This window comes from Lucilia sericata, unplaced genomic scaffold, assembly GCF_015586225.1.
Source record: "Lucilia sericata isolate MDLA Ls3-8-SP2 unplaced genomic scaffold, ASM1558622v1 Contig002071F_arrow, whole genome shotgun sequence".
Classification (NCBI taxonomy): Eukaryota; Metazoa; Arthropoda; class Insecta; order Diptera; family Calliphoridae; genus Lucilia; species Lucilia sericata.
The window spans coordinates 55,339-69,893 of record NW_023995924.1 but is presented as its reverse complement, the minus strand read 5'-3'; the positions used below and the strand labels follow the sequence as shown (position 1 = coordinate 69,893).

General features: G+C 28.3%; 1 protein-coding gene across 3 annotated transcripts in view; it reads right to left on the bottom strand.

Annotated features, from left to right (window-relative positions):
- Positions 1 to 8,105: 8,105 nt before the first annotated feature.
- Positions 8,106 to 14,555, bottom strand: part of LOC119613339 (GATA-binding factor C) — a 61,559-nt gene continuing 55,109 nt past the window's right edge. For all 3 annotated transcript variants that reach the window (XM_037969355.1, XM_037969356.1, XM_037969357.1), the window contains exons 6-8: positions 10,197 to 10,383; positions 9,916 to 10,103; positions 8,106 to 8,808 (exon numbers count right to left, since the gene is read on the bottom strand). In XM_037969355.1, coding sequence (XP_037825283.1) covers positions 8,782 to 8,808; positions 9,916 to 10,103; positions 10,197 to 10,383 — 402 coding nt within the window. In that variant the 3' untranslated portion in view covers positions 8,106 to 8,781. The remainder of the gene's footprint in view (positions 8,809 to 9,915; positions 10,104 to 10,196; positions 10,384 to 14,555) is intronic.

Here is a 14,555-nt window from a genome sequence, read left to right as displayed (position 1 = left end):
ACAAATCATTTGATTTTGTTCTCTTTTTCTAATGGCTACAAATTTAAAATTAAAACATACAACGTCCGACCACACACATTTTCAATAGTAAACTAATTTTTCTTTCTTTTCATATTAATATAATTTATTTAAATGTATTATAAATACTCGTTTCGATCTATTAATGTGCTATTAATAGAAATAAATACATTAATTTTTTATAATAAATCTTTAGTTTTTTGTTCATATTAATATTATAAACACGTATGATTGATATCTTATAAGGGGAAAGAATATAATAAAATTAAGGTGTACACCCCAATAATAATACATTCTCTAAATGCAAATAAATTTATAAGTCTAAATTAAAAGGCTATTAATAAAATAAAATAAGTCTATGCAGATTGATTTTTTTGTTCAGACAAAAGGTTAATGCAAACATTTTTTTTTTATAAAAAAACTTGATCAGATCTTGAACTGGATTCACTTCTTCGTTTTTTTTTAAATTAAAATTCGAATAAAACCGAAACTACCACAACTCTACCAAGGCTTTCTACAAAACAGTGATGTAAACTAGAACTGAACTAGAACTGAACTAGAACTGAACTAGAACTGAACTAGAACTGAACTAGAACTGAACTAGAACTGAACTAAACTGAACTAGAACTGAACTAGAACTGAACTAGAACTGAACTAGAACTGAACTAGAACTGAACTAGAACTGAACTAGAACTGAACTAGAACTGAACTAGAACTGAACTAGAACTGAACTAGAACTGAACTAGAACTGAACTAGAACTGAACTAGAACTGAACTAGAACTGAACTAGAACTGAACTAGAACTGAACTAGAACTGAACTAGAACTGAACTAGAACTGAACTAGAACTGAACTAGAACTGAACTAGAACTGAACTAGAACTGAACTAGAACTGAACTAGAACTGAACTAGAACTGAACTAGAACTGAACTAGAAACTGAACTAGAACTGAACTAGAACTGAACTAGAACTGAACTAGAACTGAACTAGAACTGATAACTGAACTAGAACTGAACTAGAACTGAACTAGAACTGAACTAGAACTGAACTAGAACTGAACTAGAACTGAACTAGAACTGAACTAGAACTGAACTAGAAGAACTAGAACTGAACTAGAACTGAACTAGAACTGAACTAGAACTGAACTAGAACTGAACTAGAACTGAACTAGAACTGAACTAGAAGAACTGAACTAGAACTGAACTAGAACTGAACTAGAACTGAACTGAACTAGAACTGAACTAGAACTGAACTAGAACTGAACTAGAACTGAACTAGAACTGAACTAGAACTGAACTAGAACTGAACTAGAACTGAACTAGAACTGAACTGAACTAGAACTGAACTAGAACTGAACTAGAACTGAACTAGAACTGAACTAGAACTGAACTAGAACTGAACTAGAACTGAACTGAACTGAACTAGAACTGAACTAGAACTGAACTAGAACTGAACTAGAACTGAACTAGAACTGAACTAGAACTGAACTAGAACTGAACTAGAACTGAACTAGAACTGAACTACTGAACTAGAAAGAACTGAACTAGAACTGAACTAGAACTGAACTAGAACTGAACTAGAACTGAACTAGAACTGAACTAGAACTGAACTAGAACTGAACTAGAACTGAACTAGAACTGAACTAGAACTGAACTAGAACTGAACTAGAACTGAACTAGAACTGAACTAGAACTGAACTAGAACTGAACTAGAACTGAACTAGAACTGAAACTAGAACTGAACTAGAACTGAACTAGAACTGACTAGAACTGAACTAGAACTGAACTAGAACTGAACTAGAACTGAACTAGAACTGAACTAGACTGAACTAGAACTGAACTAAAAACTGAAATTGAACTAAAACTGAACTAAAACTGAACTAGAACTGAACTAGAACTGAACTAGAACTGAACTAGAACTGAACTAGAACTGAACTAGAACTAAACTAGAACTGAACTAGAACTGAACTAGAACTGAAACTAAAACTGAACTAGAACTGAACTAGAACTGAACTAGAACTGAACTAAACTGAACTAGAATTGAACTAAAACTGAACTAGAACTGAACTAAAACTGAACTAGAACTGAACTAAAGCTTATTTTCAATCCATTAAGCTTAGAAATATATTAGTTTAAAGAGATCATCTACAGTTTTTAATATTTTGAATGTCTAAAATTTATATAATTAATCTTGTAGGCAGTATCCATTTTTAATTTATGCTTAAAACTTTTCCACTTAACATAAACATATTGGTCCATATACTGCAGTGCCGAAGTGTACATAAATGTTTATAATAGGTAGGAATATATCCAATAAACTAAAAAAGTCTATATATAAAATAAATGGTCATAAGCATCGTCATTATTGGCCCATCTATGGTTATTAAATGTCTCTGTATTTGTTACTGTCGAAAAACAACTGGGAACCAAACGAAAAATCCAACAACAACATAAAAACACAAAAATTATCCTAAACATGCGTGACATCATATACATATTTTAACTGCCACTTGTTTGGTAAACTTATCTGGCAGTTTATGTTTTTTTTTTTTCATTTTAGTTTGTTTTGTGATGCTGTTGCAAGTTTTTTTTAGAAAATGAGGCAACAAACATTCATAAGGAGTAGGTTGAGTACCAGTAGAGACTATGAAGTCCCCAAACATATACATTCTTATGAAAAAATGCCAACTTACTATACACTGAACAAAAAGTTGGAAATAAAGGTTTTGTGGTTATAATGAAAAAGTATACTGAGTACACTGACAAAAAATCTTTCAGAATATTTGTCAGTCAGATAAGATCCAGGTCCTTCCCATTATTTCGTGCAGTGCCAATTTATTGCAAAATAAAAAAAAAAAAAAAAAACCTCCTAATTGTGAATCGAATATGGGGATTTTTTATATGTACGACAATATACTTTTTTTAACACACAAATAAAGGAATGAAAATCGTTTTGTTCTGTAATCATGCTTACGTTCGCTCCAAAAATAATTTGCGTGTACAATTGTAAATGTTGTTATTGGACAATCATGAGACTTTGTGGCGTATTAAGTTTCAATACAAAAATTGGTCAGAAGAACTGCAGCAACCAACAACAGCAGCAACAGCAACAGCAACATGATTTGAATAAACTACAGTTTATTGTTGTTGCTGAAATGGAATTGTAGATAAATCTTAAAAATTATCCAAGAAGTTGTTTCTGCTGTGGCTTGTTGACTGTTGCTATTTTATTCATGATTTTAAAACTAATAACTGTTTGATTTTAAGTAAAAATGTTTATTCCTAAAAGGAAGTTTCTTTGTTTGTGTTTAAAGATAATTTTTAATTATGTTACAATTTTGCCTTTTCCGTTCTGGGAGCAAAAGGACAGTTATTTTAACGGTATTTGAGTTTATTCGTTATTTGGAAAAAATTTCTCACATTGTCATTAAGATAATTCCTAAGTGACTTCATATGTAAGTCACAATGCAAATTAAGTAATAAATAATAATATTTTATCTAAATACTCAAAAGAACTTAAAAGCTTACATGACTAAACCATTTACATTTACTAAACAATCTAAATTCATGCCAATAACAACAAAAGAAAACAAATAACTTAATTAGTTAAACTACACCTTAAATTCTAAAACAAAAGTCATAAACAACGAAACTATTTGCAATGCAAAACAAAAGATTTAAGAAACAAACTTTGAATGCAAACTTCATAAAACAATGAATAGAAATTTCAATGTTACTTCTACAGAGACTAAATATGTAATGTTGTTGCAACATAAATACAATTCATATGTATTAATATGCGGATAAATGTATCTCTAACTCAGTTCAAAGTGTAAATTATTATGTTCAAAATATTGTACTTGTAACACCTTTATTGTTAGTTTATTTTTTTATATTTGATATTGAAATTAAGCAATTTAATAAATCTTGTGTTTTTTCTCTTGTTTTTTTTTACCAATAAAAGTTCTGAGTCATTGTGTTTTTAAAGAAACTAATGTAGTATGAATACTGTTATTATATTTGTTGTTCAATAGTTAATTATTACATCATTTTAATGTAATCATGTTGTTATATTCAGAGCTATAGAAGGTCAATTTTTAAGGGTATTTTCAGTGGTATTCCTCAAAATTTGTTGTATATTTTTTTTTTTTTGTAAAATTGGTTAAAAATTGAGTTGTTACCTTACAATTTCTTGCTCATTATTTTGATTATGAATGATTTGAATAAAAATTTACATAAAAACAAAAAATTCACACACATTTGTTTTATTTAGGGAAAATCTTAGTAAACAGTGAAATCTTAGTAAACTGAATTAAAACTGAACTTGAACTAGAACAGAACTAGAAAAGAAAGAGAACGTAACTAGCACTCGAACTAGAACGTAACTAGAACAGAACTAGACCAGAACTAGAACAGAACTAAAACAGAACTAAAACAGATCTAGAACAGAAGTAGAACAGGACTAGAACTAGAACAGAACCAGAACAGAACCAGAACAGAACCAGAACAGAACCAGAACAGAACTAGAACAGATCTAGAACAGATCTAGAACAGAACTAGAACAGAACTAGAACAGATCTAGAACAGATCTAGAACAGAACTAGAACAGAACTAGAACAGAACTAGAACAGATCTAGAACAGAACTAGAACAGAACTAGAACAGAACTAGAACAGAACTAGAACAGAACTAGAACTAGAACTAGAACAGAACTAGAACAGAACTAGAACAGAACTAGAACAGAACTAGAACAGAACTAGAACAGAACTAGAACAGAACTAGAACAGAACTAGAACAGAACTAGAACAGAACTAGAACAGAACTAGAACAGAACTAGAACAGAACTAGAACAGAACTAGAACAGAACTAGAAAATAACTAGAACAGAACTAGAACAGAACAGAACTGAACTAGAACAGAACTAGAACAGAACTAGAACAGAACTAGAACAGAACTAGAACAGAACTAGAACAGAACTAGAACAGAACTAGAACAGAACTAGAACAGAACTAGAACAGAACTATAACAGAACTAGAACAGAACTAGAACTGAACTAGAACAGAACTAGAACAGAACTAGAACTGAACTAGAACAGAACTAGAACAGAACTAGAACAGAACTAGAACAGAACTAGAACAGAACTAGAACTGAACTACTAGAACTGAACTAGAACTGAACTAGAACTGAACTAGAACTGAACTAGAACTGAACTAGAACTGAACTAGAACTGAACTAGAACTGAACTAGAACTGAACTAGAACTGAACTAGAACTGAACTAGAACTAAACTAGAACTAAACTAGAACTGAACTAAAACTGAACTAGAACTGAACTAGAACTGAACTAGAACTGAACTAGAACTGAACTAGAACAGAACTAGAACAGAACTAGAACTGAACAAGAACAGAACTAGAACAGAACTAGAACAGAACTAGAACTGAACTAGAACTGAACTAGAACAGAACTAGAACAGAACTAGAACAGAACTAGAACAGAACTAGAACAGAACTAGAACAGAACTAGAACAGAACTAGAACAGAACTAGAACAGAACTAGAACAGAACTAGAACAGAACTAGAACAGAACTAGAACAGAACTAGAACAGAACGAGAACAAAACTAGAACAGAACTAGAAAATAACTAGAACAGAACTAGAACAGAACTAGAACAGAACTAGAACAGAACTAGAACAGAACTAGAACAGAACTAGAACTGAACTAGAACTGAACTAGAACTGAACTAGAACTGAACTAGAACTGAACTAGAACTGAACTAGAACTGAACTAGAACTGAACTAGAACTGAACTAGAACTGAACTAGAACTGAACTAGAACTGAACTAGAACTGAACTAGAACTGAACTAGAACTGAACTAGAACTGAACTAGAACTGAACTAGAACTGAACTAGAACTGAACTAGAACTGAACTAGAACTAAACTAGAACTGAACTAGAACTGAACTAGAACTGAACTAAAACTGAACTAAAACTGAACTAGAACTGAACTAGAACTGAACTAAAATTGAACTAGAACTGAAGTAGAACTGAACTAGAACTGAACTAGAACTGAACTAGAACTGAACTAGAACTGCATTACGACTAAACTAGAACTGAATTAAAACTGTGAATTAAACTGTACAGAATTAGTATCGAACTAGATCTAAACCTTTATGGATAGAAAATGATTTGAGTTTTTAATTATGTTCACTTTATTGATGAGATATTAATAATCGAATAATTAGCATCATTGTTCTATAAATTCCATTTTTGTTGATTGTCATTTACTTTAAGTTCTTAAAATTTTGTTCCATTTTCTCAAAAAAATATGAGTTATAAAAACTATATTTTTAGTGGAAAGAATACAGGTCCCTTTTGTAAAGTTATTACTGTTTCCTAGAGTTTTTCATTACACTTTACGGCAAGTATTGTGTTTTTGCTTTATCACGTTCCTTTAATAAATCATGGTATCGTTGCCATTTAAACAATAGGGGAGGTAGAGAAAAAAATGCCCATTACGTTTACAATGAAAAACTGTTAAAATAAAAAGTCTAGATGGGTTTTTATTTTTTTTATTTATTTCTTTTATTATTTTTTTTCTTTTGAATATTTCAACTTAAATACTTTTTTTTTAATTATTATTTTAAACATTTCTTTAATAATATTTTTTTTTTCTGTTTGATTTTTTTTGTTTGTTTTCAATATGTGATTGCCTTTTTTATAATTAAATACATACAATTTGTTTTATATTATATTTAGAATGTTTATTTATTTGTATTGTTTTTTTTTTAAATATATTTATGTTTGTTGGTTTGTTTTAAGGTTTTATTTTAAATATTTGTGTGAGTGGGGGTGTGTAAGTGAATTTTTTTGTAATGTATACTGAACTATAAATATGGCAAATTACATTTAAAAATACTAAAACTAATTATATTATAATTAACAATTACAATAGTAAAATATATCGTATAAACTAGTAAATTCTAATTTTAGTTTTTTATGTTTTTTTCTCGTTTATTGAGTGTGAAAAGACAATTACAATAATTACATAGGAGGGGGTGGGTTTATATACAATTTATTTTATGTGAAAATTATAGAAAAAAAGAAAATTTTTTTTTTGTTTTTAAATTAATAATAAAAAAACGATTAGGTAACAACAATTTTAGGTTTATAGATTAAAATAAGTTTATTTAAAATTTAGTTTAAAAATAAGTTAAGTTAAAAAATTAATTTGCAAAAAAAAAAATTGTTTTAAATATTTACAATTATTTATTTAAAGTTAAATATACTTTTAAAATTTATCACCATGCAGAGAAAATTTACAAGATTTTTTTTTGTTTTGTTTTTGTTTTTATGTTAATGTTGTTATAATTAAACTAATTAAGGTTAAGGTTTTTTTATATAAATTTGTGTTTAATTTTGGCAATTTCAAATTGCAGCATTTTTTTTGTTTTTGCTTTTTTGCTAAATAAAAATTATAAAATATTTTGGACGTGTTGGAACAGTTATATAAAAACATTTATATAAAGAATTTTTTTACATTAAAAGGCTGTTAATTGAATATACATTTATATATAAACATTTAATAAAATTTTTCTTAAATTTTTTATAAATATTTTATTAAATGTTAAGATTTTATGAGGCCTTTTTTTATGATATTCTTCTTTCTATATATTAAGTGTTTTTTTATGTTAATATTTGTTTGTTTAATAGTTTGTTTGTTTGTTTGTTTTATCATAATGTTTAGTTTATTATAATTTAATATTTACATTTTAATTTCTTTTTACAAGGGTTAGTAAGTGTTGTTTTAATTTTAAATGAATTTGTTGGTGATTTGACTTTAAATTTTTTTGTTTTTGTTGTTTTAGCGCTGTATTTATGAATTTATTAAAAACAATTCATAACAGTTTGTTTCAACAATATTTTTTTTTTTTTTTTTGTATGGCATTTTAATTTTCTTTATTACACTCCATAATTTATCAAGTAATTGTTAACATAAAATAAAAACTATAAACAAAAAAAGATTTTTATTTTTATTTTGTATAAAATACTAATAAACATATTAATAAAAAAGGAGTGAATTTATTTGTTGTTTGTTTTGTTTTATAATAAATTAATAAATTGCACGCAATGTTAACATAACATACTTAAATTAATAATAATAATAAAAATAATTATGTTTATTAATAATAAAAAAAATAATACATTTTTATTTAAATATTTATTAGGAATTTGGTTGTTGCATGCCTTAATAGCATTTTAGGGAGAGACAGAGACAGTAAGGGATTAAAATTTACAAGAATTAATTTAAAACATAACTTATTTAAGATCCGGATTAAAAGGCGCCTAGACATTGTTTTAATCCTTTTTAAAGGCGGGCTCTGGTTTTGCTTAAGCCCACCATAATATAGTCATCGTTTTATCATTACTATAGGTATTTAAATAAACATTAAGAAACTCAAAAAAAAAAAAAGAGAAAACCTTCTCCTTCTCTCTTTGTTTTGGTTGTAAACAGTAGCTGTTAGGCTTGTGGTTTCTCAACTCATTAAGACTTTGTCTAGTTTATTTTTTTCTTTGTTGAATTTTGTTTTTAACAAGTGGTTTTTACTTTTACTTATGTTTTTGGTAGGAACTTTTTTCTTAAAGATTTTTATTTTAAAATCTTTAGCGTTTTTATGCAGCAGTTCTTGTTATAAATTTTAAAAATATTTGGGAGTTTGTAGTTGTAGCAATTTCAATTAAATAAATTATTATTTAAATTATTACCGCTCCATCACGTATAGTCAGTACGCCAAGTACCCTAAAAAGATAACAAAAGAGAAGAAAAAAAAGAGAAAAATTAGTTTCGAGTTTAAAAAGCTAAGGGGAAAATAAAAAAGACTTAAGAGAAAAGAGAGCTTTAAATAAAAGAGAGTTTAAAGAAAGTTTGAGGTCAACTAGAAACTTTAACAAAAACTTTTTAAAAATTATTACAAATTTTAGTTTTTCTTGTTCAGACAAAATGTAAATTTTCTTTTTATACAAAGTTTTTTAAAAAGCTTTTACTATTCACCACACATCTGGCAACATTTCTATAAAAAGCTTTCATTAAAGGCTTTCTTATTAAGCTAATATAAAAATCTTTAATATTTTCTTCAGAAAAAATTTACTTTTTCTTTTTATACAATGATTTTTAAAAAGCTTTTACTATTTACCACAAATCTGGCAACATTTTTATGAAAAGCTTTCATTAAAAGCTTACCTATTGAGCTAATAAAAAAAATCTTTAATATTTTTTAGCTAAAACTCAAAAGATTTCACTGACACTAGAGACAAAATATAAAATATTTTCTTATTCAAAGGAGTTACAAAAAAGCTTACACTTTTTAGCAATATTTTCTAAGAAAACTTTCTTAAAAAGCTTTTAAAATTTTGTATTTGTATTGTATTTGTATCTTTTTATAAAAGAAAAACGTTTTATTCAAGATTTCAAGTCCTATTCTTATCAAACCTGGAAAAATTGTATTCCAAAAGCTTTTGCATTTTTAAAGTTTTTTGGTAAAAAAATACTGAAACTAATAGCTTTAAAAACCATGTATTTTTGGTTAAACAATTTGGAATTTTTAAAATCCTATGCATTTCTAAAGTTTACTTGAAAAGCTTTAAAAATATTTTTAATTGAAAACCATTGTTTAACAGCTATAAATTATAAAAATCTCTTTTCATTAAGAAAAAGCCTTCTAAATTAAAGAGAAAACTCGTTAACATAAGTTAAAAAAATCTCTATCAAATTAAAGAGAAAACTCCCAAGAAATACTTTTTGATAAAAAAAACCGTTCAACTCTTTGTTTTGAAAAGCTTTTCTCTTTAAAACATATTTTCCTATGGGAAATAAAAACAAAAACAAAAAATTCTTTCAAAAACTTACCATCGAACCCAAACCTAAATGATAAGGCTGAGAATGGGGAACAACACCGCCACTTAAAGAACCAGCCGTTGAAAAGCCACCCTGTAAACCACTGGAAGCACCCAAAGCTCCCATGCCGCCGGTATACCAGCCACCATGCATATGCGCATGAGCTGGATGTAAACCACTGGAAAGATGGCCATGTTGAGCTAAAAAAAGAAAAGAAAACAAAATGAAAATTAGTTTAAAAAATAACAAACATAACAATTATATAAAAATTTACAAAAAATTTGAAAACTTACCCATTGATGCTGAGAAGCCGCCACCAAAACCCTTAGAAGGATCTAAAGGTTTAAAATCACCCATGCCTAAATGACCGCCAATGGGTAAACAGCCGCCTCCCAAACCCTTTTTCTTTTTCGATTTTGAGGATAATTTACGATTACGGGTTTGTATGCCTTCCTTTTTCATGGTTAGAGGGCGGTTAACCTAAAATATACAAATAATAGAAAAAACATTAGAAAAAAATTAGCTTAAAAACATTAAACAAAAGACAGTTAAAAATTATAAAAAAAAATACAACACTCTACATATGACCTTTAGATTTATTTAAAAAAAAAACCCAGGCCTGCAAGTAAATAATTTTACAAAAAGGATGTAAGGCAAGCAAACAGGAAACGTATACAACTTAACACTAACACATATGTAGAAGCACAGCTAAAAGGCATTTGTCCAAAACTACTAGAGTTTTAAAAACTTCGTATGTAAATCTAGCAAAACCTGGGCCTCCTCTCTTTTGGTTTTAGTTTGTAAGGAGAACCGGAAAAAGCTTGCAACATTACATTATAACGTATTATAGTTTTTTTCCAATTTTTTTTTCCTTTACATGATCAGATAAGAGATTTTTTAAATGTATATGAATGTCTGTGTATTAGTTTTAAAAATGTGTAGAGCCACTGCGAATATTTAGAAAGAAAACAAAAAAAAAACTCTATATGATTTTAATGCGTTGATAATAATGGTTTGGTGCACCAACTGAATATATAACAAGAACTACAAGAACAACAATTGTATAACTACAGCTGGTTGGTTGGGTTAATTTATAAATTTTTGTATAAATTTATATACTTATATGTATGTAATTTTACATATAAAAATGTCCCTGTAAGAGTTTATTGTATATATGTATGTATGTGTACGAGTTAATGTTAATGATGAATGTGTAGGTTTTTACTATGGCTAAGTTTACACTCATAGAAAATGTTTAGTTCAAAAATATGAAACAAGTTTAATTGCCTTAAAATAGTGCTTATTACTCGCTCAGAGAACTTTTAAACAACACGTACATAAGTAATTGCCTTAAAGCAGAGCTTTCTGCATGCCTGCTTTATAGCAATCAAGCAAAAGGAGTAGAGCTTTTAATGAAAAGCTTCCTTGCTTTTACAGGCAAAAAAGCTCATACATGTTTCAAATACCAATCGAATCATTCAGAGAACTTTTAAACAAATGCTTTCTTGCATTTACACATATGTAATTGCCTTAAAACAGAACTTTTTGCAAGCTTGCTTTATAGCAATCAAGCAAAAAGAGAAAAACTTTTAATGAGGAACTTTCTTGCTTTTACATGCACATGTTTAAAAACAAACCGCAACATTCAGAGAACTTAGTTGTTACTCTCAGCTTATATGTGTTTAAAAACATGCAACTTAAAAGAGAAAAGCTTTAGAATTTGGAATCTAATGAAAGTTTAGTAAGTTTATCATTTAAATGAGATTAAAAGTCTGGTTTCTGAGTTGTGTGCTACATAAAAACACGATTAAAGATCGTATCCTAGTAAAATGTTTATAAACATAAAGGGAAAGCTTTTTTAAAGCTTTAAATAAACTGTCACCATCACTAATTTAAAAAGTTTATTGAGCAAATTTAGTTTCAATCCTAAAACAAACATTTTTGTTTAACATTTTTCCTCGAGTGTTTGTCAACAATTGCATTGGTAGCACAATTATTTTCTTGTTGTTGTTATTGTTTGGTTTGTGAGAGAGACAGACCATGAGTAAAGTATAAAATTTCTAGCAACTAGAAATTGTGTGTACTTGTACCTAATGGCTGGCATGGTTTTTACTAGTACTTTTTTTCATACAAAAAAGGGTAGCTTATCATTTATGGAAAATCTTTTAGAATTTTTTTAAGTTTTTTTTTTTTGTAAAATGTCGTGGTTGTTGTTGTTGCTGCTATTATAGTAGTTGTTAGAATTGCGCTTCATTGTGCCACAATTACAATATTAAGTTACCCCGGTTGTGGCTGTTTGATTTGAGACTAAATGTCTGGCTAAAGTTCCATATATAAAATATATACATAGTAGGGTTTGTATCTGCCACAAACATACCTGGGCGTAAAGGAAACCTTTAGCTATAAATGCATTACAAAAAAAGTGTTTAAGTGCAAACAAAATGACTGAAATGATGGACTGACAGACGGACATGCAGACTGACTGGCTGATGAATGAATTTGTAACAAAACTACATACATATACATAAAACACGAGATTTTGAGTTGGCGAAAAATGAAACGAAAAGAAAAACACTTAAGTACTTAACTAAACAAGCAAAACGGCAAAGAGCAAGCGAGGCTCTTAAAAATAACTATTTCTTGTTGAGCAAACAAAAGAGATTTACCGAGGCCAATTGTTAAATTGTAAACACACTCAACATCAACACAAAACGCAGGAAACAAAAGGTAGCAATTCGCTTTTAACCGAAAAAAGAGGAGTTTTTTCTTATGAGAGGAGGGTTGCATAAGTTGCATGCAACTATTCATAACTATTGTTTGTTGCAAAAGGACATCTCTAAATAAAATCAACATCATGCCGAAATAATCGGCATACTTTTAAACTGTATCAATTTCCTTCTATTTAAAGCAAACAAAACAAATTTGTTACTTTTACAAAGAGGGATTCCCCCTAGTTTTTTGTTGTTCTTGTTATTGTTGTAGTATTTAGATGAAAGGCCTATAATTGATTTGGTAATTGATACTTTTGTTTGTAGGAAATGACAAACAATGTAAGAATTTCTCTAATGCACAAAAAAACGTTAAAATATTAGATCGCTGAAATGAGATTAAAATGAGTATGAGAATCCCACTGTGCGTAAGAGAGGAATTGAAGAGCTGAAAATATATTAACGTATAATGTGATAATTTGTTAAATATCAAGACAGGGAGGAGAAAGAAATTGTTATGTTAAGCATGCCATAAAGCCAAGGCCAAAAAAATATAAATTATGTTTATAATAATGATGATCAAGAAGATGATCATGAAGTTTTATTAGGGTGGTTCAAGTTTAATAATAATTATGTTCAAAGTTCTTGGGCAAATAACTTGTTTTAAGGCTTAAGTTTTAAACCATCTTAAAATAGCATTCATTAAGAAAACGTTAAAAGCTTTTAGTCATATTTAAAGTTAAGTTTTAAAGCTTTTTAAGAGAACTTTCAAAGTATGATAAGAACACTTTTAAGGGTTTTCTTGAACAAGTTGTTGGGAAAATTAGTGTCTGTATAGTAAAAACTTTCTAAAGCTTTACAAAATCTCTGAAAGCTCTTTAAGAAAGCTTTTTAATATTTTTAAGAAAACTTCTAAAGCTCCTTAAATGAAAACTTCTAAGGCTCCTTAAGGCAGCTTCTTGGCTTCTTAACCATTTTAATAACACTTCTAAATTTCTTGAAGACAATGTTTAAGCAAGTTTCTAAAGCTTTTTAGAAAAACGTTTAAAGCTTTTCAAAAAAAGCTTTTAAAGCTTCTTCTAACGCTTCCAAATTTCTCGAAGAAAATATTTAGGGAAGTTTCTGAAGCTTTTTTAAGAAAACTTCAAAAGATTTTTAGAAAACTTCTAAAGCTTTTTAGAAAACTTCTAAAGCTTTTCAAAAAGCGTTTTAAGAAAACTTTTCATGCTTTTTAAGAAAATTGTTAAAGCTTTTTAACACAGCTTCTAAAGCTTTTTAAGAAAGATTTTAAAGTTCTTTAAAAAAAGCTTTTAAAGTTTTTTAAGAAAGCTTTAAAGCTTTTCAAGAAACTTTTTAAAGCTGTTTGAGAAAACATCTTCAACCAAACAAAAAAACCAACTAAAGCACTTTAAGAAACTATCAAAGTTCTACAAAATTCGTATGTTTTTGCAGCTATATTTTACTGCTGCCTGTGAAGCCCCCCTAATAATAAGTCATGCTATCAACTTTATGGAATTCATGCATAAATTTTTTAAATGTTTAACTCATTAATATAAATGTAAATTATAAATGCATATTTTTTTATAAGTTTTTTTTTATAAAATAAAGAATTATGAATGAATACAATTCATATATTATATTGACACAAGTAGCAGTAAGTAGTGGCAAGTTGAGGAACAGAGCCGTCAAAAAGATATATGTATATGCATAACTTAAATCGAGCGCATCCTTAACATGCTGCATTAATATGTAATAATTTTCAACATTTTTTTTAAAGTGATTTTTATAGTATATGAGGAATAAAAAATAAAAAACAAAACATTTCATTGCCCCAACTGTTTATAAAACTGCCTGCTGTCAAGTTAATTTTTGATAAGCATACACGCGACCGACTCTCACTCACTCTTTTCGACAACAACAACGACAGTACTTGCAACTGTATAA